Source organism: Toxoplasma gondii, chromosome IX, assembly GCF_000006565.2.
Source record: "Toxoplasma gondii ME49 chromosome IX, whole genome shotgun sequence".
In the NCBI taxonomy this organism is placed as follows: Eukaryota; Apicomplexa; class Conoidasida; order Eucoccidiorida; family Sarcocystidae; genus Toxoplasma; species Toxoplasma gondii.
Window position 1 is genome coordinate 1,629,759 of NC_031477.1, and position 21,889 is coordinate 1,651,647.

At 53.2% G+C, this 21,889-nt stretch overlaps 4 protein-coding genes across 4 annotated transcripts; 2 read left to right on the forward strand and 2 right to left on the reverse strand.

Moving 5' to 3' along the window:
• The first annotated feature begins 34 nt into the window (after nt 1-34).
• Nucleotides 35-1,790, forward strand: TGME49_265290 (hypothetical protein). The gene has a single exon (XM_002368617.2). The coding sequence runs from the start codon at nt 404-406 to the stop codon at nt 1,520-1,522; it is 1,119 nt and encodes a 372-aa protein (XP_002368658.1). The 5' UTR covers nt 35-403; the 3' UTR covers nt 1,523-1,790.
• Nucleotides 1,587-6,587, reverse strand: TGME49_265280 (hypothetical protein). The gene has a single exon (XM_002368616.2). It carries the CDS (start codon nt 6,032-6,034, stop codon nt 2,333-2,335), a length of 3,702 nt encoding a protein of 1,233 aa, XP_002368657.1. The 5' UTR covers nt 6,035-6,587; the 3' UTR covers nt 1,587-2,332.
• A 1,137-nt stretch (nt 6,588-7,724) lies between these two features.
• On the reverse strand, nt 7,725-13,680 carry TGME49_265270 (hypothetical protein). Its single transcript, XM_002368615.2, has 2 exons — nt 12,147-13,680; nt 7,725-10,933 (listed from the first exon to the last, which is right to left on the reverse strand). Exons 1-2 carry the CDS (start codon nt 12,251-12,253, stop codon nt 9,976-9,978), a joined length of 1,065 nt encoding a protein of 354 aa, XP_002368656.1. The 5' UTR covers nt 12,254-13,680; the 3' UTR covers nt 7,725-9,975.
• A 1,416-nt stretch (nt 13,681-15,096) lies between these two features.
• TGME49_265260 (hypothetical protein) lies at nt 15,097-20,436 on the forward strand. The gene is made up of 5 exons (XM_002368614.2): nt 15,097-16,610; nt 17,019-17,268; nt 17,511-17,728; nt 18,299-18,582; nt 19,088-20,436. Exons 1-5 carry the CDS (start codon nt 16,305-16,307, stop codon nt 19,407-19,409), a joined length of 1,380 nt encoding a protein of 459 aa, XP_002368655.1. The 5' UTR covers nt 15,097-16,304; the 3' UTR covers nt 19,410-20,436.
• Nucleotides 20,437-21,889: the final 1,453 nt, after the last annotated feature.

The window sequence follows — 21,889 nt, forward strand, 5'->3', positions numbered from 1 at the left end:
TAACAGTTACCTGCTGTTCACCGACGGGCAGGTGGTCCGTTTAAAAGGAAATCAATTGAATTCAGTTCTTGCCTCTTGCAAGGCGCAAATGCTGTGGCTCCAGTCTGTTGGCCTCCTGTTGAGACTCTGCCTCGTCTAGCGCTACTATGTTCAAGCTAGCCTTCCCATAAAGTTTGGGTTCTTGCGCAAATCTCGCACCTTGAGCTTGCAGAAGGGTCGCCATGCACAACGCGTATCGGCGTGCGAAATTTTTTCCTTGTTTCTCGATTGTCATAGTCTGCTTCAAGGGCGTCACCCGCGTTTCTCTGTCTAGCCCTGTCGAACGTCCGGGCGGTCAAAGTGACTGCAGTGTGCGCTTCCTCCGGGGGATCCTTCACTCTACCGCCACCCTTCATCGGGTAAGATGGCGAGGAACAGCATCACTCTCTCTTTCAAAAACGTTCTTGCTAGACTCTTTTCCCAGAAAGGCCTTCCCGATCCCCGCAAACATCCGGTATGTAAGGTCACAGATGCGGTCGAGGAAAACTCAAGCGCGGATGTGCTTGAGACTCCGCAAGGTCCTGCAGAGGCTCATGCTCCTACGCAAGCGCATCGGCAGGGATATTCTCTGTTGATCAGGACGCCAACAGAACCGAAATTCCCCGCTCTCCTTTTTTCGGAAACAGGAGAGGAACACGGCTGCTCCGACTCCGAGCAGAGTTCCTCAGATACGGAAGTCTTTGTGGCGAATCAAACAGTGCAGTCTCAGCAGGCTTCGCGAACTGAAGAAAAACGACAGCGCATTGCTCGTCTGCGTCTGGACCCTTTTTTAATTAGCTTCCCTATGTATCCAGCAGTATTGACGTTTTCTGACTGCAGCGAGTCCGTTGATGGGACAAGCTGTTCCAGCACAGCCGGACCACTTTCACCGTCCAGCGCCTTCACTGAGCAGGATGACTTGCCTGCGACATCTTTTGCAAGCAGACTAAATGAGTACGCCAGCGGGAATGGCGACAACCGAGAACTCGTAGAAATGGAGAAGCTGTTTTCAGACAAGGACTATGAAAGGACGTATCCCTGTGAGGATGCTGATGCCTTCAGCCCACAAGTGTCTCCACTCCGCGGTTCTGACCTGTTGGCCCATCCGGTTGACGTGACGACGACGGCACAAATGACCTATATAACGCATTCCGCTATATTTCGGCGGAGTATAAGGAGGAGCTGCAGTGAAAATTTTATCACCGATGCAACTCCGCATCCGAAACAAGATCCGGACGCGGGATGCCAGTCGAAAAGGTACTTGTCAGATCCGGCCACGGATGCACGAACCACCACTAGCGGCTTCTTAGAAAGAAATACTCGACTGTCGTACCGTGCAATGCTTCAACTGCCGATGAAAAGAAAGAAAAGGTCCCCACCGGCGACATTGAATGGCCCGTTTCTTTACGACGTTGACGATATGGCTTCGTGCGCGTGTGGGTTTCAGTTGGCATCCGCGTTCGTTAGAGTGCAAGCAGACAACTTGCAGAGTTCCGGCTCGTGATGAGGAGAGTGAATTCAAACACAACAAAAGTGAAACATGAGGGAAATACCAACGTATCTTCGGTTGCGTGACTTGTTCGGTATCCTAACTAATTTTTTCAAACTCCGAAGCAGCTGTGGATCAAGAGTGCACCACTGTTCCCCGAGGCTGTAGATGCAACCTCACGCACTTGATCTTGCAACGAGACGACTCTCTTTCATCCCTGTCATTTCTCTGGACGCAAAACCCACCACAGAAAACAACATTTTCGGAATCACTTAAAACATACGGACGTTACCTCGTACAACCGGAGTGACCACCTCTTCCTTTGGTGTGCCCCTATTGGTTTGACAATCGTTTTTCTTTCGTTCTACTGGCGTTTGCTTACATTAACTACACTAATCGCACACAGAGAGCGCAGACAGGGAGTAATAACGATCTACATGACTTCGGCTTCCCATCTCAAGGATTTATCACCAAGTGACCACGAAAAATGTAGATCCCCCGAAAAGTTTACTGAAGTTTCGGTACACGCCTGCTTCCACAACCCGAATCAAGCTCATTCCTTCATAAGTCTCATACTAAAGGGTTTTCGCAGCCGAGAGACACATCGCTCACCATAAAAACCGAAACCCAAACCCTTCACACGGCTCTTACGCCTTCATTCGCCAGCGAACCCGCCACGGTGAATTTTCCAGTCAAGGCAATAAATGGGGTATTTGAGTTCTCCAGGTAGCGCATTCCGATGCCTCGCTATTCAGCCCACAACTTGCACTTCGTGATCGGCACGAAACACTCCATAAAAACACGCAACGCACATCTTTTACGTTTTTATTCTGTCCCCTCTATCTCATTCGCGATGAGCACAATCGGTCTTAAAATGATTCCGAGCGAGGGGGGAAGCCCGTTCTCGTCACACTGTTCGTTGTCTTCCGTGTCGTTTGACAGGCATCGTTTCAGCATCTGGAGCGCCTCGAACCCTTCGGTTGGGTGCATCGCGCTCCACATTTCTGCTACTTGTAGCACAAAGCACATGCTCTCGGTTTTAAACAGCTCTTTCAATCTCTTTTTGCTTTTGTCGGCTTTGTTGTTTTTGTGTCGACCACTGCATGCTTTGTCTCGAGTCGCCGGTGCGGAGTGGAACGCGTCGAGGAACATCGGCTTGATGAATGCACCGTACAGCGCTGTCAGAGCGAGACAGATCCCGCTGGTTGGTCGCCCTAAAAGCGTTTCCTGCCTTTCTTCCGGCTCGTTGGCAAATCGCATGGAGTTCGCGGTATGCCCACTCTCTGAACGACCAAGACGAGATGTACGAGATTGCGAACTGTCTGGGACACCCTCGCTGTGGAGGGCGAGGAACGCTGCAGCCTCCCTCCCGACTACTTGCACTAAGAAAGCGACGAGAAGCTTCTTCAGGCGCTTCCGTTCGTCTGCTTCTCTCTTCGACACTTGGTTCCCCGGCTTTCCTACCTCTTCTAACCACCGTTGCTCACTGAAATCCCCGATATCTCGTTCCTCAGTCGGCCTCTCCAGAGCGTTTTTCAAAAGTGTCAAATTCAAGAGATACGCCCCCACTGCAGAGCTTTCACTTTCCCTGTCTGCAACCCTGAGACGCTCGAAACTCATTTCTAGCAGCTGATGCAGACCTTGAAAGACAGCTGCTTTCTCGACTGAACTCACTGGGGCGCCTTTCGCGGGCAGCCTCACAGCAGGACGTTTCGAGTCTTCCGCTCCTTGTAGTTCTTTTTCTTTTTCGGATTCCTCGGCGCCAGTCTTCCCCACCACTCTTGCTGCCCAACACCCCACGCAGTTCGCAAGGAGCTCCCACGGCGAAGACCAAAGGCTTTCCGCTTCCACGGCGTCCTCTGTTTCTTCTCTTGCTTCCGAAGGCGCAAGCTGAAGTAGACGTTTCTTCACGCTACGCTCGACCTCCGCAAGGGAACGCAATACGACGCGCCCAATTCGTGGGTCGGCAGGAGCAGCGTCCTCTGAATAGGACAGAGCCCCTGACGCCTGCCGAGAAGCGCCGCTTCGCGACCAAGTTTTCTGATGGATCTGAGACAGCAAGGCTGCGAGTCCGCTTGCCAGGAGTTGTGTCTCGCGTCTGGCAGTCTGCTCTTCATTCGTGGCAGAGTCAGACAAAGTACGCACATGCTCCTTCCACTTCGAGGACTCTTGTCGAGGGCCCCGTTGTTTGTTGAAAACCGATTCGAGATCCCACAACAGCGCAACCAACGAAGCCGTTCCACACGCAGAAAGCGCGTCTTCTGCGCCGCCATCTGGAAGAGAAGAAGCAGAAACCTGACTTATTTCAGGCACCAGGAAAACTGGGTCTGAAGGTAGGCGACAAAGATTGAGAGTCATTTTCATCGCTGCATCACGAAGGTCGAGGCTCGACTCTTCGGGGGCTTCGCGCTCGACCGCACCGAAAGCTCTGTCCTCTCCGCTGCGCACACATCGGCTTTCCTCAGCGAGCTCCTCGCCTCCAGTTTTCTCCCTTCGAGTTGGACTCTCTTCCAAAGCGCCTCTCCGCGAAACTCCCCCGGAAACGTCCACGAGAAGGCCACCCGATACCACCTGCCGCTTCTTCGTGTCGCCGCCAGTCCCACCAAGCCTCTCGCAGAATCGATGAAGCTGCCGAAGGTGCTGAGACTCGAGGCGGGTTGCCGGCCAGCGGCGCATCAGGCGCGCGAGAGCTACAGAGGCTTTGTCGCCGCCAGTGGTCAACTGAAGGACGGTCTTTACAGACCCACACCGGTCGCGAGCTACTTTCTCCGAGGCAAGAAAGGCCGCCAAAGCCGCACTGCATCCACTGACACTGCGCACATCGTTGCTGTGAACGACAAGAACAGATCCGCCAGTTTCTTCAGCCTTTCTTTCGTCTGGAAATGCTGCTGTTCCAGCCACAGGCAACTCTGGAGACGCAGCGGCGAGAGACCGGACGCCTTCAGCCTCGTGAAGCGGCTCTTTCCCGAGTCCGCCGCGAATCACCTCCACGAAAAACTCCAGACAAAGAGAGGACTCGACAGCGGAACTCGCGACCGATCCCGCTTTCCGCAGCAGTCGACTGCATACGTTTTCTTGGGGTTCCGACGACTCGCTTGTCTCTCTGAGGTCCCACGCACGAACAACTCTCAGCGATGTCACCTGTTCTTCTCGCGCCTCCGCCTCCTTTTCTACGTGGCTTGCGCTCTGCCCCAGCTTCTCTGCGGCAGCGGAGCCAGTCGGCGTCTCTCGTGCTGCACCGCGAGTCCTTGCCAGAGCTTCAGATTCCTCCGGCAAGCCTGCTGCGCCTCTACGCGTTCCGTCTTGGCTCGCAGAGCCTGTGGATTGCGTTCTGCAGTCAGAAGCCGGGCAGGTGTGGCAGCTGCATACTCCACAAGCTGCCGGCAAACCTTCTGCGGAAAAATCGAGAATGGTGGTGATGCGCAGGCGTCTGCGAATGCCTCGACTCAATGCATGCAACGGGGAACCCAGATAAACCGCCTGAACCGGCGAAACGCAAGAATCCGGGTGGCTGTCCGCAGACGGATGCGAAGCCTCCAAAGTGGAACTCTGACTCGGGTGTCTGGACACCTGAGCAGACCGCCGAAAAATCTGTCGCGGGTAACTCATCAACGCAGCCGCAGCAGTTGCGTTCATCTTGACTGCCGCCGCGGCTTCGTCTTCAGAGCTGAGACAGAGAAATGGAAAGGCATTACGAAATGCTCTGAACCCGCAGTCCAACCAGAAGAGATGCGGGTTCGCGGATTTGTCGTTCCTCCGGTGTTTCTGCATCCCGTCCCGCGTTCCTTCGCCGGGAAGCGCGTCCTCCTCCGAACCTGGGTTTCCGCACAAATCTGCGAGTTCCGCTAGAATGGCCTCCAAGTGTCGCTTTGCCTCCGACTCTTCCTGCAAAGAGTCTCCGTCTTTCCTCGTCTCCGTCTTCCCCGCCACACCCGATGCGCGCAACGGACTGGCAGCTGCTGCCTCTGCGCCGCCCGACTGCGAGAAGCTCCAAAAGACTTCGTTTCCTTCATCAGAAGACGCGTGAAAAACGAGGTTTTCCGGCAAAGAAACGCCGGACCAGGGGCAAGTCTGGCCCGCGCGCTGCCTTTTTGCCGCTTGCAAATCTCGCAGAAACGCAGCGCCATGCACCGCTTGTCGGACATGAGAGACTCGATACGCGCTTTCTGCTCGCAAATCGACAACGAGGACCGATCGCCGAGGCGCAGCCACCTGTGCCTCACGATCGGAAGCCCCTGGCTCACACTCAAAACCACTCGACTCGCAGCAAGCGGGCGCCTGCAGCAGATTGAAAAAATCTATGGAATTCACAGCCCTGAGCCCCCCGCGGCACTGGGAGGGCACTGCAGACTGAGGAACCTGGCCTGGAGGCTCTGCTTGCCTTTGCTCATGACACGAAAAAGTCGGTTCTGCACACGCAGCTGCATTGGAGCAGGAAAGTTCCATTTGCCGTTGCCTTCGTTCCGCCGCCTCTCGTCGCGCCTCAGCGAGCATTGCCTGAAAGTCCAGAGCCTCAGGTGTCGACATCTTTGGTCTCCAGTCTTTTTCGGAGCGTGAAATGCGAGTGAAGAAAAGCCGAACAAATCCTTCGCTTCAGATCGGGCTTCAAGGTGGCGAATGGATAAAGGAAACGGGCTCCGATTTGCACACGGTACACCCCCCTAAGCATAGCAGCTGCTGTAGCTGAGAACACTGATTCGTTTCGGGGACCCACGAACTCCGAGAGTATATCGGCAATTCCGCAGATTCTCTCGCTGAAAAAACTCTTCTCTGCTGCTTGGGAAGAAATGGGACACCTTTATCTGCGGTTTTAGAAAGGGGAAATTTCTTAAGAGACGCTGTCTCCTGTGTACCTGTGAAAATGCCGCACACCAGCCTTCAACGCAGAGTGCACGGTTGGTGGAAAAGTATCGAGAAAACAGATAGCGACACACTGCAGTCGAACTTGATCGGCTTTCGTTTCCAGAAGACAAAAAAGCGGTACCAAAAACGTTCAAAAGAAAAAGTGAGTGTGGTACATTTCAACATCTGCTACTCAAGTGACCAGAGAAAAAACTGGATCTTTACGAAGACAGCGCACACGCGGCTTTCACGGCACCTCCACCGAAATGAAAAGGGAACCGCCATAAGAAACAGAAACGAAAAGAAGAAAGCGCAAGACACAGCCAACTGGAAGGGGGAAAAAGCTTGAAAGGACAACCGAGCCATCGACGATTCGTGTGCCAGTGGCTCCCGCTGCGGCGAAGCGGCACATCGAACTAGTGCTATGTTTCACAGAATCCACGACCTGCATATGCGAACTCGCTGACTAAAGCTAATATTTGTTCTACATGTCACACAAAGAAAACATGGGAAAAAGACCGACAGTCATGGTGTGGAGGCCGTCTTACATTTCTGAACTTTCTATGACAAGGAAATCGATTTTGTGTTTTGTGGTAGAAACACGAGCAAAAAACGCGGGGGGTGCACGCGTAATACCTTCCTGTCTGTGGTCATTCGTATAGAAACAGCTAGAGAAAACGACAATTCAAAACAGCACTATCGTCCTGGGAGCGATCCTTTCTGAGATAGGATGACTGAAAAGCTTTATCTGGGGCGTCTATGCTACGAGGTTGACCACAGGTTTATTCAACCGCTTCCTCTGGGCTCTTACCAACAAAAGGAGGATAACCGTCGGGCGTAGGCATCTTGCCCAGCTGTGGTGGCTGTCAAGTGAACAGTTTGGGAGAGAATAAATATATCCACCGAGCGCTTTTAGACCAACGCTGTGAAGAGAATCGAACGTATATGTAAGATATACTCTTCACCTCTTGCACAAGGTGTAAAGGCACACCTAACCAGGTAAAAGAACTACGGATACTCATGATAAGAGGAGCGGCAAGTCCTCTAACAGACCCATGAGAAGCAGGACGTTTGCGCCATGTTGCGATTCTTTCATCACAGTGTGTGTGGCCGGCTAGTGAAATATTCACCAAAATAGGCATATGCGAAGAATGGTACATTTTCGGCAATGATATGAGGTTTCCAACGCTATAGTGTGACGACTGCAAGTCACCGAAACTGGAAAAAGCCCCTTTTTTTCTGACTCGAAATCGTTCGTGGAAAACTCGCCTTTACTACAGTGCTACTGGAAATTTGCGTTCTCCCTACAGAGACACGACAGGAACCTGTCGTTCTCTCCCCTTCGTAGATCTGGACTTGAAAGAGAAACGGAGAAGCGTGTTTGCATTTCCTTTGCGCGCTCACGCTCAGCCGAGAAACACGTAAAGGCAAACAATGGGAATTTCCACGAGGAAGAAACGCTTTCACCTCGCTTTTTTCTGACGCCAGCCTGCGTCGCGTTCCTCGATTTACACGAAGCCTTCCAATCTAGACGCGAAAACATGCGCGCCAGCCTCCTCAGTTGCTCTAGAGAAAATGCCACCGATAGCCCCGTACAGTGAAAGATGAAAAAAAGAAAACAACGAAATGCCTCTCCACTGTCACAGTTAATCTCTGGAGGTGCAAGAGGACCATTCATATAGTATGCAGTGTCGAAGAAATAAACCCTAGAATTCGCATTCGGCTACGGTATCTGCTGCTTTTAAGTAGCGGTTTACCTTCGAATCACTGAAAATGACATCTTAAAAATACATCACCCACGAATTTTGCGAGAAATACACTTTTACGTCAGCAAAAACGGTCCCACAACGTGCAAGTGACTCCACCTGCGATTGACGCCACGCTACCACCACGAATCTCCGTCTCTCACACTTTTTCTCTCCCCTCTGCACAGCTAAGTAGGGCAAAAAAACGTGAGTGGCTTTCCAGACCCAATCAGAGATACAACTGTAAACTGAACGCCTACCCTGTTTGATCCTCCAAACGTCCTGAGAAATGTGCACAGCTGTGTAAGATGGTACTGATCAACCTAGCATCTGAGTAGTCGCTTCCTCTCGATGTTAAAACCTGTTACAGGAATTCATACAGATTGTCTCGAGAACAGAATTGATTTGGAATAACCTTAACGTCGTAGGATGTAAAAAAACAACACTTTCATCTGTCTTGAAAACAGACGACTGCAGGATTGGGGTCTGCAACTCGCGACTGCAGTCATTTTCAGTCTCCTAGGTCCTTCATCGTGTTCACTAGATTTGTTATCCAGTCCTGGATAGCGGAGGCAATATCTACCTTGAATGTGAAAATGCCCCTACGTTCGGAACTGTCTGCATTCGATTTGACTTCCACCGTTCTGCGTGTGTCAAGAAGTGGAGCAGCGACCCGCCAGCAAAAACTGCCGAGGGGTCCACACAAGATATTGTTGTTTCGTAACAAGGAGCGAGAAAAGAAATCTCCCGGGATGAAACAGTCCAAAAAAGACAAGAAACAACTGTCTCGATTTCTTCACGTTCTGATTAGCGCCACAATTGAACAGGAATCCCAGTGCCCACACGCCCGCACGTCGCCACCGAACGGAACTCGAAATCATCTCTCTTTCCATTTAACCAAGCAACACCGGAAAAACACTATAAACGCTTTCGCGAGATGGTAGCACTTCAAGGAGCCGCTGCGTACACAGAATGCACGCCCTACAAAAATCTGTCTGCGCTCCTGAAAACGCGATGATGTGGAAAGCTGATGGATGAAAGCTGTGTCTCTCTGTACATCTTCTTGATTCGTCGAATCGCGATTGCAGACTCGTCACAGGATCTCTTGAGTCTGAACCGCATTTAATGTTGAGCGTCGCGAAAGTCTCTTTTTCTCTCCGAGCGGCAGGGAACAGGCAAGCCGGAGCCTGGTCTCTAGACTGTACAGACACTCGAGAGCGCGGAACTGTGTCTCTTCCCCTTTCCTGACGAGGAAGAAAAACAGAAAAAAAGTTACCTCGACCTCGGCAACGGCTGCGCGACCCACGGACACCCACTCATCCACGAATCGAAACCCTTTTCTTGGATCGCAGCCACTGGTTTGTTTCCCAGAAGAGTTCGAACATTGCAGACTCTCTGCGCCCAAATCTGGCAGCAGGACACTTTAAAAAGACTGTTTCTTTGCGAACCTAGCACCTCCTCCACTTCCGACCCTTTGTTTCCATCTCTGCCCTACTCTGCAAACAGCGCCGCCGTTTCAGAAGACTGAAAAAACCTGAAACGATCAGGCGTCACCCAGCAAAACCTTGACAAGCGGAGGAGACGTGGAAATGCGAGAACGGAAACCCGCCAAGAGCCGAGAGAGAAGAGAGTCGAGAAGCCGACGAAACATGCAGACTGTCCGGTTTTTGTTGCCACGTAGCTCCACTGATGCTTGCTACTGCGCCTCCCTCTGCTCCCATCACGACCTCTCTCTCTCCGTCTTCTTCTGCCCCTTCCCTGCACGTCAAGTCCCCATCACCCCACATCCGGTTCGCCGCGCCTCTCGCCCTGCAGCCCCAGGTGTCTCCGCACCAGGAGCCACATCCACTAACTGCCTGTTCTTTTCACAGCCTCGAACGTTCATCGCCGTTCAAGGTCATCTTCTCGATTCGACAGCGGAGATCCAATAGTCGTCGTGCCCTCGCTGTCGGGAGAGGCGAGTCCACCCACGGGGTGTCTCGGATCGCCTGTGCTTCGTCTCTCTGTTTGTTCTTCTTCGATCCGCTTCGATTTGCCTCTGTCGCCATCCTCTTCTCCAACTTGTGTGCTCCTCGAGCTGCTTGCCCGCTTCCTGACCGTCTTCTCTCCCTGGTTCGCCTTTCTGTCATCCCGTCCCTGCCTTTTGCTCCCCCCAAGAGTCACGCCTCGGTTTCCCCTTCTCAGAGACTGTCGGAAGCGGGATAAGAGGTTTCCGCTTCTCGCCCCTCCACTCTTCTTGTCTCCTCCCTCTCCTCCGTCTGCTCTCTCGCTCTCTGGCGCCTTGTCAACAACCGCCGTCGAGGAAGACGGAAACCCTGGAGGAGGATACGACATCAAATGTTGGTCTTCGAAGTCCAGCTGCGATACGCGCTTTGCACGCTCTTCCCGTCCTGCTTCTTTCCTGCTGCTCTCAACTCCATCTCTGTTCTCTCTGTTCTCTGTGCTCTCTCGGTTTTCTCCTCGCTGGTCGGTCTCGGAGTCTCTGCGTTTGCGCCTAGGAAAAGGTAAAGGAAATCTCCGCGTCTCCTCTGGAAAGGCGGCTCGCAGTCGAGAGAGCGACTTCTTCCCGGTCTTCTGACGTTCTTCATCTGCCCAAGGTCGAGGAGAGGCTGCGGGTGCTGCGTCCTCAGCCACGGGGCGGGGGACAGGAAAGGCAGACGTCGGATCATCGTTCGTCGCGTCGTCCTCGCCCAGACAAGACTCGAACGTACTGAGAGGCGAAAGACGGCCCATGGGTCCAGAGACGCTCGAAGAAGTCCAGTGAGCAGAGGACGAGAACTCGGTGCTCGGCAACGCTCCGTCGGGTTCCACGGGCGCGGAGACGGCTGGTGCGCGATGGCTGCGCAAAGAGCACAGAATCGAGAAGAAGCGAGGTTGAAGCAACAAGCAGGCAGCACATGAGACTCGAACCAACGAGAAAGAGAAAACACAGAGACATAGAGAGAGAAGAGAAAAAAAGACTCGAGGCGAGAGAGAAGAGGAAGCGTCAGTCGCAGGGGCGCCTGCACGTCAGCAAAACTGTGGGTCGGCGGGAACAGCGACCCAAAGAAAAGATGCAATTACAGGTAAGCATGCGCCCACCAGAGCTCGAAGATCGTTCACGTTAAAACCGAAGTGCAACCCCGGAGGCACACAGTCGGAAGACACAGGAGTGGAACCAAAGAGCAAACGCTCGGCAAAGAACCAGCGAACTGGAAAAGACAGAGGGAAGACTGCAAGTCTCAAAAGTGAAGAGGGTGAGGAAGAATAGAAGAGAACCACGGAGCGAGAGAAACAGACCCGGGAAGGCGGAGAAGAAGCGTACGACACGGACTTCTGCAAGTCGGAAACAAGGGGACGGAGCACACAGAGACGCACCAGAAAGAGAGGATTCGCGTACATATGAAGACGGACGATCGGCGGACGAAACGGCAGAATCAAACAGAAGAGGGCAACGCAGGCGAGAGAAAACGACGAAAAGCAACACAGAAGACATCCCGTAAGGGGAAGCGACTTCAAGGAAGAGGACAACAGGGGATATCCACTGCCCTTGAATAACACAAAAAGAAAGGGACCGCAGATGCACAGACTCCCGTACACAGCCGGCAGTGGAGACATACACTTCACAGCTAAACACCATGCACTGCAACTGTCACACGAAATAAACTCTCGACTTCGCACGCAACTCCAGAGACAGCTAACGGTGTTGGACTTCTGCATCCTACGACTCTACGGTTACTCCACGTCGTCCCGACCGAGGAAGCGAGAGGACGACGAAGTTCCGACGAAAACGCAAGAGAAGAGTCGACAACTCTTCGACGACAACTGGAACGCGGTCACGGACCACAAAAGCGAGAAGAGCGACGGCGCACAAGAAAACAGACACGCACGCAATGACACAAGGCAAACGTTGAAATACAGAACAGCGACGAACGGCTGATAGAGAGACCAGAAGCAACCTGTGACGTCGCAGACGTCGAAGGGTACTCGCAACGGCGTAGGGTGAGAAGACAGTTGGAGGAAGGAGAAGGCAACTCGAAAGAGGCTGAGGAAAGAGGAACGAAAAAACTTACAACGTGTCTCCAGGCCACGGAGCACCGGGGTCTGGGGGCGGGAGGTCCGGAGGAGGCACTGAAGGCTTCGTTTGATGTAGTGCGTTTTTGCAGCAATTGGATCCCATGGCGCTTTGTTTTTTTGCGAATTTCGGCGAGGCTGGAGAAAGAGAGAAAGCTCCTTCGGGCTGAAGGAGTGGAAAAAAGAAAACGGGGGCGAGGAGACCGGCAACGGAGACGCGAGCCGGGGAGCGCAGCTGACGAAATCGTAAGCAAGTCTGCGGTCGAGCTCCCCTGACTCTTTGTTCTTCCCTGGGCAAACAGTGAAAGAGACCCCCAGAAAGCAAGAATGCACGAGAGACAAGTTTGGACGGACAGTACCACAGGAAGGCGGAAGAAGAGGATAACGGCGGATTTATCGGAAGAAAAAACAGGGAAGCTGTCCCTCAAAGGAACCCAACGTTTCTGCGGCAGCCAGTGAACCAACGGAGACGGACAACTTCGTAGGCAGAACTACAAGCCGAGGGAAAACCGAATCGCCGGAGAAGAGAGTCTGCAACTCAATTCGGTGAAAAAGGATGTCTGCTTTACGCAGGCAGAGTAGTAAGCAGCGCGACAGAAAGTGGAGAACCGACAAGATTGACGAGCATTACGGAGTAGAATGCTATCTGGCCTCCGCTTAGAGCTAACGGAAAGACGTCTGCCGACTCGGTGCTGCGTTCACCGCCACAAAACCGGAAGTTTCGCTCTCACTGCAGGAAACAAGAGGGCAGGAAAATGCAGAGGGAGCTAAGCGTCACCCACGGGAAAAAGACCGAGAAGAAAAAAACGCGCCACTCTGACGCACAGCGGGGCCCCTGGACTGGCTACGCACGTGCAACCCTACGTTGACCCAAAACGCGAGGCGAGGGAAGGCCGAGAGCAAACTGGCACGCCCAACGAAAAAACGAAAGGGGGAGGACGAAGAAATCGAAGAATGCGGCGGGTTTGGAAGCTCAACATGCGCGGATGAAGTTGGAGATGCGGGAGAACTCGGAATGAGCGGACGGCAGCTGCGGAAATTTGCGTTGGGGCGAGAGACACGAAAAAACTCTGTCAAGCAAAGTGGATTAATCCCGAAGAATCGCGAGCAACTGACTCTCGGATGTCCAACGCGAAAAGAATCTTGTTCGTGGAGAAGGGGGGCATGGCGATCCGAGGAGCTGGACGACACTTGCACTCGAGGTCCCGTGCTATTGTTCTCCGAAGGCCTTTCACGAGAGCACACCGCTTGCTCCTCGGCAAAACGACGAGATGAGTCATGCTCCAATTGGAACCAGATGCCGAAGGGAACGGAGAGGCTGAAGAGGCGGGGAACTCTTCAGACGCGACGCACCAGACAAGGACGGCTCCTGGCAACACGAAATCCTTCTTGGTGGAACTCGTGCGCAGCGGCCTCTGCGGGGAACGCAAGCGAGTACGGTTGCCGTGTCAGGCTGTCAGGCACAAGATACCGGAAATTTCTAGAGAAGGCCTAGAAAGGACGTGCTCTGATAGACACAACTGCAAGAACCGGGATTCAATGGTTTTATTTGTGCCCTTCTCGTTGGCGAACCGGCGGAATATCCGGAAAACCGAGGAAAACGTCCTGCCCGCAGCTGTCGCATGGCCCGCCTCTCCCACTCTGCAAGCCCTCGCCTCTGTGGTAGTTGCACACCGGGGAACCTCGGTTCCATAACTCTCCTCTGTTTGTTTCTCTGTTTCTATTTCAAGTCCGGTCTCTCACTCTACTTCTCTTCTTATTGCCACTCAGCTCATTCTTCTAGATTGTTGTGTTCTCCTGCCTCTTGGCACTTGTACCCCCTGTCGCGTGCCTCACGCTGTGCTGCGAAGCCAGCGTGTGAGTGCCAGCCTCCAGAACCATCTTCGCGACAGTTGTATCGGCAAAGAGCACCGCCAGAAAAGGCTGAATTTAGCTCAACAGGTGAACAGGGGCGCACCTTATACTGTTCCACGCGTGTTTCACTGCGCTGGAGACTGGAACATGGAGTCGGGTGACTTGTCTAAAACGACAAAGCTGCCGAGTCACTTTCCGTCTTCAAAAATCCAGAAACCCTTACCTACGATCCACGCCACGGCTCAATTTAACCGCACAAAACCTCTGCGGACACACACAGAAGACCCATGGCGAAGAAACTTACTGACAGCGCTGACTTACTACTCGTCAAGGCGCGCTCTGATCCTTGTGTCTCGGTGTCGACATCATCCGGAAGCATGGGTGTGCCTGCGGCCGGTGGCACGCCAGTGTTCTTTTCTCTATTCTTAGGACTCAGTGGCCCGTGGATCTTTACCCTTTCCGATCCAACTTCTGTGCTTTGAAAAAAAGAGAACAGGAATGTTGCCGCTGTAGCGAACAGAAACCGAATCGACGCGGGAACTCGAGCCACTGTTTTGTTTCCACAGCCTGACCCAACCGAGGCGAGAGATAGCGTGGGGAATTCGAACAGTAACTCTGACGCTGTGCATCGGAGGCGAAAGAGTGAGGTGCACGACCGACAGAAAAGTAAACAGAACGCCCAGAAGACTCGACTACGTTCTGACACCTCATCACTAAGTAACGCTCCAGACTCGGAGCCTATAGGACTTCGTCGCTGGTGCACACCAGAAGCCGGCGAAACTCGCGCCCACACACCCCGTACCCTCTATTTGGTGTAGAAGCCCCTTTCCCCTATTGTTTCGTCTTGTTTGTCCGTCGACGCTTCTCGCGAGAATCACGAGACAATTTTGTGGCCGGCGTAATTAGAGCCGCCTGATAGTTTCCGACCTTTCACCGTCTACCACGGGTGTCCGCTAGAATGCCGCCGCATTATAGATCAATACAGGGCATGCAGGTGCATGAGAGGCGACGTCTGCCGCGGTAAACACCTGAACAAACTCACGAGGGGGGGAACAGCAGAACGATCTAAATGGTTTGCATTGCTGCCTCAATTTTCCCGTCCCTCTACCCGTACCACAGCGGTCTAGGTAGGACAGAACGTACGCATGTATGCGCTGTGCCGCACGTAACCGAATTGGAGATGGACGCGGAACTTTAGGGCCGTGTCACGTGACGAAATTCGTCTGTTCGGGTAAAACGGTGGAGTGCCTTCAAACGGAGCTGACGAACCTCATTCCCAACGCGCGTACCGTTTCTTCGCATTTGCGTAGGCACACTGCTTCGATAAACGAGTTAGGAGCGCCACGGGTGCGCGCGCGGCATCGGCTGACAGCGTGCGTACGCCGACATTTTGAGTTGGCAATGCGACTCTTCCTCTGTGACTGCTTCGTTTCTTCAGTTTCGTTTGTTGTCGCTTTTTCCATAGAAAGTCTATCGCTATGTTTTCCTTTTCCTGGCCATGAACTTCGCCTCCGAACGGGCTGGTTTGTGCGTCGTCCCGCCCGCCTCCAGACCGCTATACCGCGGCCGGACAACTGTCGACTCGACTAGTGGTCCGGCTTCTTCTATGACTTTGTTTTCCATCCTTCTCTGCATTTTTTATCACCTTTGTCTCTCGTACTCGTTCTTCAGATCACTCGTCTAAATCTGCCGGACACTGCTCGTCGTTTCGGCGTTGATGTGACTTACGGGAAAAAGCCAGTTCTTTGCCACCGTGGCGGCGACGCTTGCATGCGTGGCTGTCAAGTTACCGTACCGGTGCCATTTCTCTACCTCTCCTTCGTGGATTAGGTTCTCCTGTCGGGCTGTCCATTTGCTTTCTGTTTGTCCTCTTCGTCAGTAATTCACTTCCGCGTAGGCAGAGTGCGTTTCGGCGATGAGCACTCCGTAGACATCGACTGTGCCGGAGACTGCGTGGCGATTGAAGGCAGTTTTAGACAAGGCACTCTCTCTCGAATTTCTCTTCTCTTTCTCCGTGTTTCCCCTTGTTATTTCTTGTTGTATTTCGCTTCTTGTTTTCACAAGTCAAACGCTCACGAATCGCCGTCGGTGCGTGATGTACCGTGTCGAGTGTTCGTACACCTCGTGCCGTCGTCGACAACTGACCGGCTGGCAGTTGCTTTTCTTGGGCTTGTCTACGTTTTCCTCCGCCGATCTCGTCTGCTGCTGTAGCGTCTTCCTTTCGTTTCTAGACCGCTTGTATCTGCTCACGAGGTTTTCTGTCTTTTCTTTCGACGTGTTCCGTCTCGTGCTCGGCGCACACGATGTCTCCGTCAAGGAACTCTGCAGGTGGTACCGGGAAGCCACCCGTATTTCCCGACTCTTCAGAAACAAATGCGGCAGATCCGCCCTTCCCACACTCTGCTCCCGAAAGTGATGAACTGGCGAATTTGTCCCAGCCCACTCTGCAGCGAGGCGGGGCAGAAACTAGCAGCCGACCTCCCGGGGGATCCCCAGCAATAACAGAGTCCGAGCAGGCCGCGGTTGCTGCGAAGATCCACGCGACGCGCGCCATGTGGCAGGTGCGCCTCGACGAGAAGATGGCGAAGCAAGAACAACGCGGATATGATGTAAGGAGCCTTCGCTGACCGGGACGCGGGTGATGGTGAATAATTCACGCAAGAAGAGACTCTGGACGCGAGAGAGGCCGAGAGACGTAGTGCTTGTGTTTACTCCACATTCTGGCAGAACATGACGGGGAACATAGCGGTCTGCCCAGATTCTGAGGTCCAGAGAGAGAGGAAGACTCGGTGTTCCGATATGGCTTGCGTGCTGCTGAGCCTACACATTCAGCAAGTTTTGAACTCAGTAGTCGGCACGCAGCTCCATGTGTTTCTCTAGGTAGATTCATGTGAATATGCATCGAAATACTTCTTCCCGAGGCGTCGTCGACGCGGAACTGCATGCATTTGCGCATGCGAACAGTTCCTTGACGCTTTTTCGTGTGCGTCCGTCGCGTACTGCGTGTGTATCGGCAGGAAGAGGCGCTGGCGGCTCGGCGCCAAGACGTGCTAAATCAGCGAGAGACGAAGAGATTTATTCGCCACGAATCGCGGAGTGTGGACTCTGACAGCCCGACGTGGCAGTTGGCGCGAACAGAGAGCAACCTGGAGAGACCGAGAGGATCGTCGACACCCGAGCCTTCGTCGCCCGCCAGCGGCGGCCGTAGCCCCAGTGCTCCTGACAGAACATTAACAGAAGAAGAGAAAATGAAAAAGCAAGAAGAAGGTGAGAAGCACGTGACCAGGAAGGATAGAAGGGCCAGAAAGGGGAAAGACACGTCGAAGGAAGACCGCGCGGGTTTCCTCACAAACACGAGCAAGACGGGTCCGAGACTCCACGGGGCTCGGGAAGGAAGCAATAGAAAAGAAACAGAGATGAGGTGTGGGGATTCAGATAAGAAGGTGAACGGCGAGCGGAAAGAAGGGAAACACCAAGTCTCTTCGGCCTTTTTTCGTCTCTGTCTTCAGAGGACCTCCTCGTCGCTCAGAGACTTCAAGAAGAAGAAGCTCTGGCAGCCTCTGCCGCGGAGGCTGCGCTTTTCGGCGAAGGAGAGGCGACGCATGCAGCGGGAGAAGGACCGGTGGCGATCAATGGCGCGGAGACCGGAGACACTGGAGAGGTGGACAGAGACTTCCTGCTTGCGATGGAGCTGCAGGAACAGTCACAGAGAGAGGCGCAGCAGGAGGTGAGGGACGAAACGACAGTGCACTGCTCGAGGGTCAACTTTTAATCGTTGCGGAAACGACCAAGGACGTCACCACTGCTGGGTGTCAGGAGATCTACCTAGGAGATACACCTGAGCTGGCATACGTATATATATTATACGCGCAACAGATCGACTTCTCGTACTTACTTGTAAATGCGTGTGATACGCTATTCGTGCGTCAGCGTAGTGAGGGACAACTTTAGATTCCGGATCTAGAAGAAACCAGCAAATGGGCGTTCAAGGCTTTCGTTCCGTAGATACAAAATCCTGCGTGAAACTGTTTCTTTCTGTACCGTTTTCTCACTGCAAGTGCTCTGACTGCGAGAGCGTCTGCGCGGGAAGAAGATGTGCCACTAGTAATGCCGGTTTTACACAGCTTTGTTTCGAATCTTTGGACAGGATCAGCACCTCCATGTGGGCGATATGCGCCCACAAGGGGACGCACAGCTGTGTTTGCAGAGATAAACCCACATCGCGTATGGCATTTCGTTTAGCGGTGTTTGAATGCAAGGGAACAGAGCCTGCGTGTGTTTCATGCTTTTTGTGCAGTCAGACTCGCTCTTGGCTGCGCTGCTGCAGCAAGAGGAAGCTGCTGCAGCCGCGCCTCCTCGCGTTATCCCTTCGTGCCTTGGGGACCCTCTGGCGCCTTTCGTCGCTCAACGTGCGGTCCCAGCCTACCACACAGCAGGCGAGGGGCAAGTGAATCAAAGCGCAGGAGTGCAGAGAATTCAAACGGTTAACCCCGTGAGCTCAGGGCGACCTCAGACCGGCGACGCGGGCAAGACGGAGAAGCGAAGGGGCTTTTTCTCCCGGATCTTCGGAAAAAAAGACAAGTAAGTTTGGGCATACTACACCGCCGGCGCACAGACCGTGGCAATAGTCCGCAAGTACATGCACATATATGCTGATGCATTTATCTCTGTCTCTCTCTGTAGCTGTCTATTATCTATCTTTCTTTCTATCTATCTGTATTTATCTATCTATCTATATTTGTCTATTTTTTCTGTATGTCTATCGTTCTACTTATATCTATCTACCTATATCTATCTATCTGTAAATGTCTGGATACCTCAGTGTATATCTGCTTATCCACTTTCACGAAAAGAAATAGGTGAAGAGTGTGTTTTTGAGAGGAGCCTGCAGAGGGAAGAACTTGAACTTCCTCCCTTCACCAGCTTGAACAAAAAGATACTCTTTTTCCAACGGGCTCGAAGCGCATGTTTTCACTGTCGATTCTTCGAGCACTGTGTGAAGTAAGAAACCCAAACTTCAATGGATGGTGATGGTCGCGAGTCATCTTCAGCTCATGAATCATCTGCGAATGTTCTTTTCGTGTAGGTCGAACTCCCAGAACACATTGTCTTCGTCCTCGTCTCGACCCCACTTTCTTTCAAACGAGAGGCAGGTCCCCGCTGGGCGTCCAGATCTGATTGCCGCCTTCCAGCCCGCAGGCGAGGCCGCCGTGACCCCTGTCTCCGCGGCGTACCAGACTGTGGGGTCGCCCCAGACTGTCTCTCAAAGCCTGGAGCTCCCGGAGCGCAGAACGGAGATAGGCCAGGGGGCCAACGGGGAAGAGAGACAGCAGAGACAAGTCGCCCAAGTCGTTCAGACTGTCGAGCCTGCGAGACGCAATTGCGGACCACAGCCGCCCCCCAGATAGAAAGGGGAAGCAAGAAGAGCAGAGAGAAGAAGGAGTACGCGGGGTAAGAAGGGCAGAGAGAAGGAGGTAGGACCTCGGGTGAACAGGCGGGAGCCAGAGCGGGGGAGCGGAGCGAGAGTAGGAAAGGCGGTGGACCGGGGACAGGGGAATTGGTGAGAAGGAGAATCAGAGAGACCCGGGGCGTCAGAAGTGAGAAGTGGATGAAGGCGTAGGGTGAGTGGGCAGAGGTGACATGTGAACGGCAGTGCATTAGAGAAGAGATTCGGTAGAGAGGTGACGGAAGAGAGGTGATGGAAGAGAGAGAGAGAGCTGTCTGAAGTAGGGGGATGGAGTTTGAGGAGGAGGAAGATATAGAGGGGAGCTGATGGAAGATGTCATAAAAAGGCGCAGGAGGTGGAGATCGAAGAACGAAAAGGAATTTGGACATGGGCGTCAAGAAGAAGAGACAACACCGAAGCTCCGTCGTCGAGAGAAAGGGAGAGAGCCTGGTTGTAGGGGAAGGCCCAGCCGAGGAGAAGTAGTGACGGAATCTTTTCTTTCCGCCGCAGCCTCCAGGGATGACGCAGTGAACCGAAGCTGTCAATTCCGCAGAGCTAAAAAGACGAGAATTATTAGCAGTGTATTTTCTCACTACTCGCCTGCACTCTTACTGTCACTCTCTATTAAATTGGTGTCACTGGATGAGCTCAGGTGCAAGGGAGATCGTCGTAGACACTGAATCCGGTTGCATGGGCCTGGGTGTTCTATTTGACGTATTTTTTTTATTTCAAATGATAGATAGGGCATGTAAGGCCGGAGGTTCTTAACCCGACTCAACGATTTTATCTGACGGCGGACTATCGTTCCTACCTGAGTCTGTCTCAAGAACAGAACTGCACTGACCCGTCGCTGCCACGACGACTGACGAGAAACAGCAAGGCACTGCTGTTCCCACCTTGTGTCCTTACATCATAAACATCGGAGGGTTTCTCTTACACAAATCCAGTTCGCTTTGCCGCTGCATGCGAATCTTGAATCCGTTGTCAACTACCAAGCTGGCTGCTGCCCACACGAGGCACGTCCCCGGCAACTTTTTCTGGTCCTAAAAAACCCGATGTTTCGCCGAAGAAAGCGCGTGCGCACTCGCGCCTTTCGCTGACACGCATACTGCTCGCTGTCTTCCATGGATACGCAGCTAAGCGTACGTGGCTTAAAAGGGAACACATGCGCCAGTTTCCGTACATGAGAAACCACACTAACGCACGGGCGTTTTCCTCCCTAGTGCACTATAGACCGACCCTTGTTGCCGCCGACTGACCCGCAATCACACCGAGTATTCGTGGAATAACACCCACGGGTAAACCCCTCTTACCCCCTTCTAGGGAGACCTTTGCAAATGGTTATAAGGAGTGGAAGAGCTCCTTTGGTGTGATATGAGCGCTCTAGGACGTGTACTGTCGACCTTCCGCCGCCCCGTGTTTTCCCCCTGGGAGGTGTGAGGGCAGAGTCTCTCTTCCGATCCTGAAATGCCTGGGCAGTAGTGTGGTGTTTCCATTTTCCCAGGTTGCGCCGTTTGCGCCTGCTGTTGAAAGAGTCTCTGACAGAGCAACGCGTCTGAGAAAGAGGCAGAAAGCGTGGTGACGTCGAAGGAGTGGAACCAGGCACTGGTAAGGAGGAGAGGCGACGAATTTAGAATATAGCAAATTCTGCGACTCAGCCGAGCATTTTCTTCTGCGTCCATGTCTAGACGGGATTCGCACCAAGACAACTTGCGAGTCCCCAGCCCCCCACAAAAACGCTCAAGGAAATTCTCGCTCGTTGTCCCGAAGGAACTCTGGCAGAACTGGCTACGAGCGAACGCGAGATCCTTAACCGGCGGCGGCCGAGTTTGCTCTTTGGATGTCGCCTGCAACCCGGCGAGCGGAGGCAACGCTGTTTCGTTTCAGATTCAAGGTTCTCCGCCTCTGCTTGTCTCAGTGACGAAGCGTTAGTAAAAAAGGGGAGACTATTGAACACGTACGAGCGACTTCGTAGAAGTTTCAGAAAGGGAAGAAAACTCTTGTCTCCGGCCTCTGTCCCTGACCCAGAAGGCTCCAAAGCTGACAGCTGCTGGCGAGACGGGCTGAACGGGAGAAGGTCATGTTTGGTCCCCACGAGGAGGAGAGGACAGACACCTTGCAGAAGACGGATGGCGAGATGATGTTGCTCACGCTCTTTGTTCGAGGCACAGGAAACCGAAAACGAGTCGATGCTCCTGTCGTCTTCTGTGGATTCTGCGCTTCCTTCTCTATCCGACCTCTCACAAGTTTCTTCCTTATTCCTGTTTGAAATCGCCGGCGTCTCGGTCTTAGAATCCGCCTGCTCCCATGCATCTAGACTGCCCTCCTCAGACCGTTCTGCACACGCACCTTCGTCCCTTTCTTCTCTGCCTTGTTCATCTCCGTCACTGTTGCCATTGCTGTCGGCACTGCTCCGACTTGCTCTCATGCCCACTGAAGAAC

Bases quoted from the DNA above. Each gene is read 5' to 3' on its own strand.
- TGME49_265260 (XM_002368614.2), top strand. From the start codon at position 16,305: ATGTCTCCGTCAAGGAACTCTGCAGGTGGTACCGGGAAGCCACCCGTA. The intron at 16,611-17,018 runs GTAAGGAGCCTT...GTGTATCGGCAG, and splicing joins AAGAACAACGCGGATATGAT to GAAGAGGCGCTGGCGGCTCG. The intron at 18,583-19,087 runs GTAAGTTTGGGC...CTTTTCGTGTAG, and splicing joins ATCTTCGGAAAAAAAGACAA to GTCGAACTCCCAGAACACAT.
- TGME49_265270 (XM_002368615.2), bottom strand. From the start codon at position 12,253: ATGGGATCCAATTGCTGCAAAAACGCACTACATCAAACGAAGCCTTCA. The intron at 10,934-12,146 runs GTAAGTTTTTTC...CTCTTTGCGCAG, and splicing joins CCGTGGCCTGGAGACACGTT to CCATCGCGCACCAGCCGTCT.
- TGME49_265280 (XM_002368616.2), bottom strand. From the start codon at position 6,034: ATGTCGACACCTGAGGCTCTGGACTTTCAGGCAATGCTCGCTGAGGCG.
- TGME49_265290 (XM_002368617.2), top strand. From the start codon at position 404: ATGGCGAGGAACAGCATCACTCTCTCTTTCAAAAACGTTCTTGCTAGA.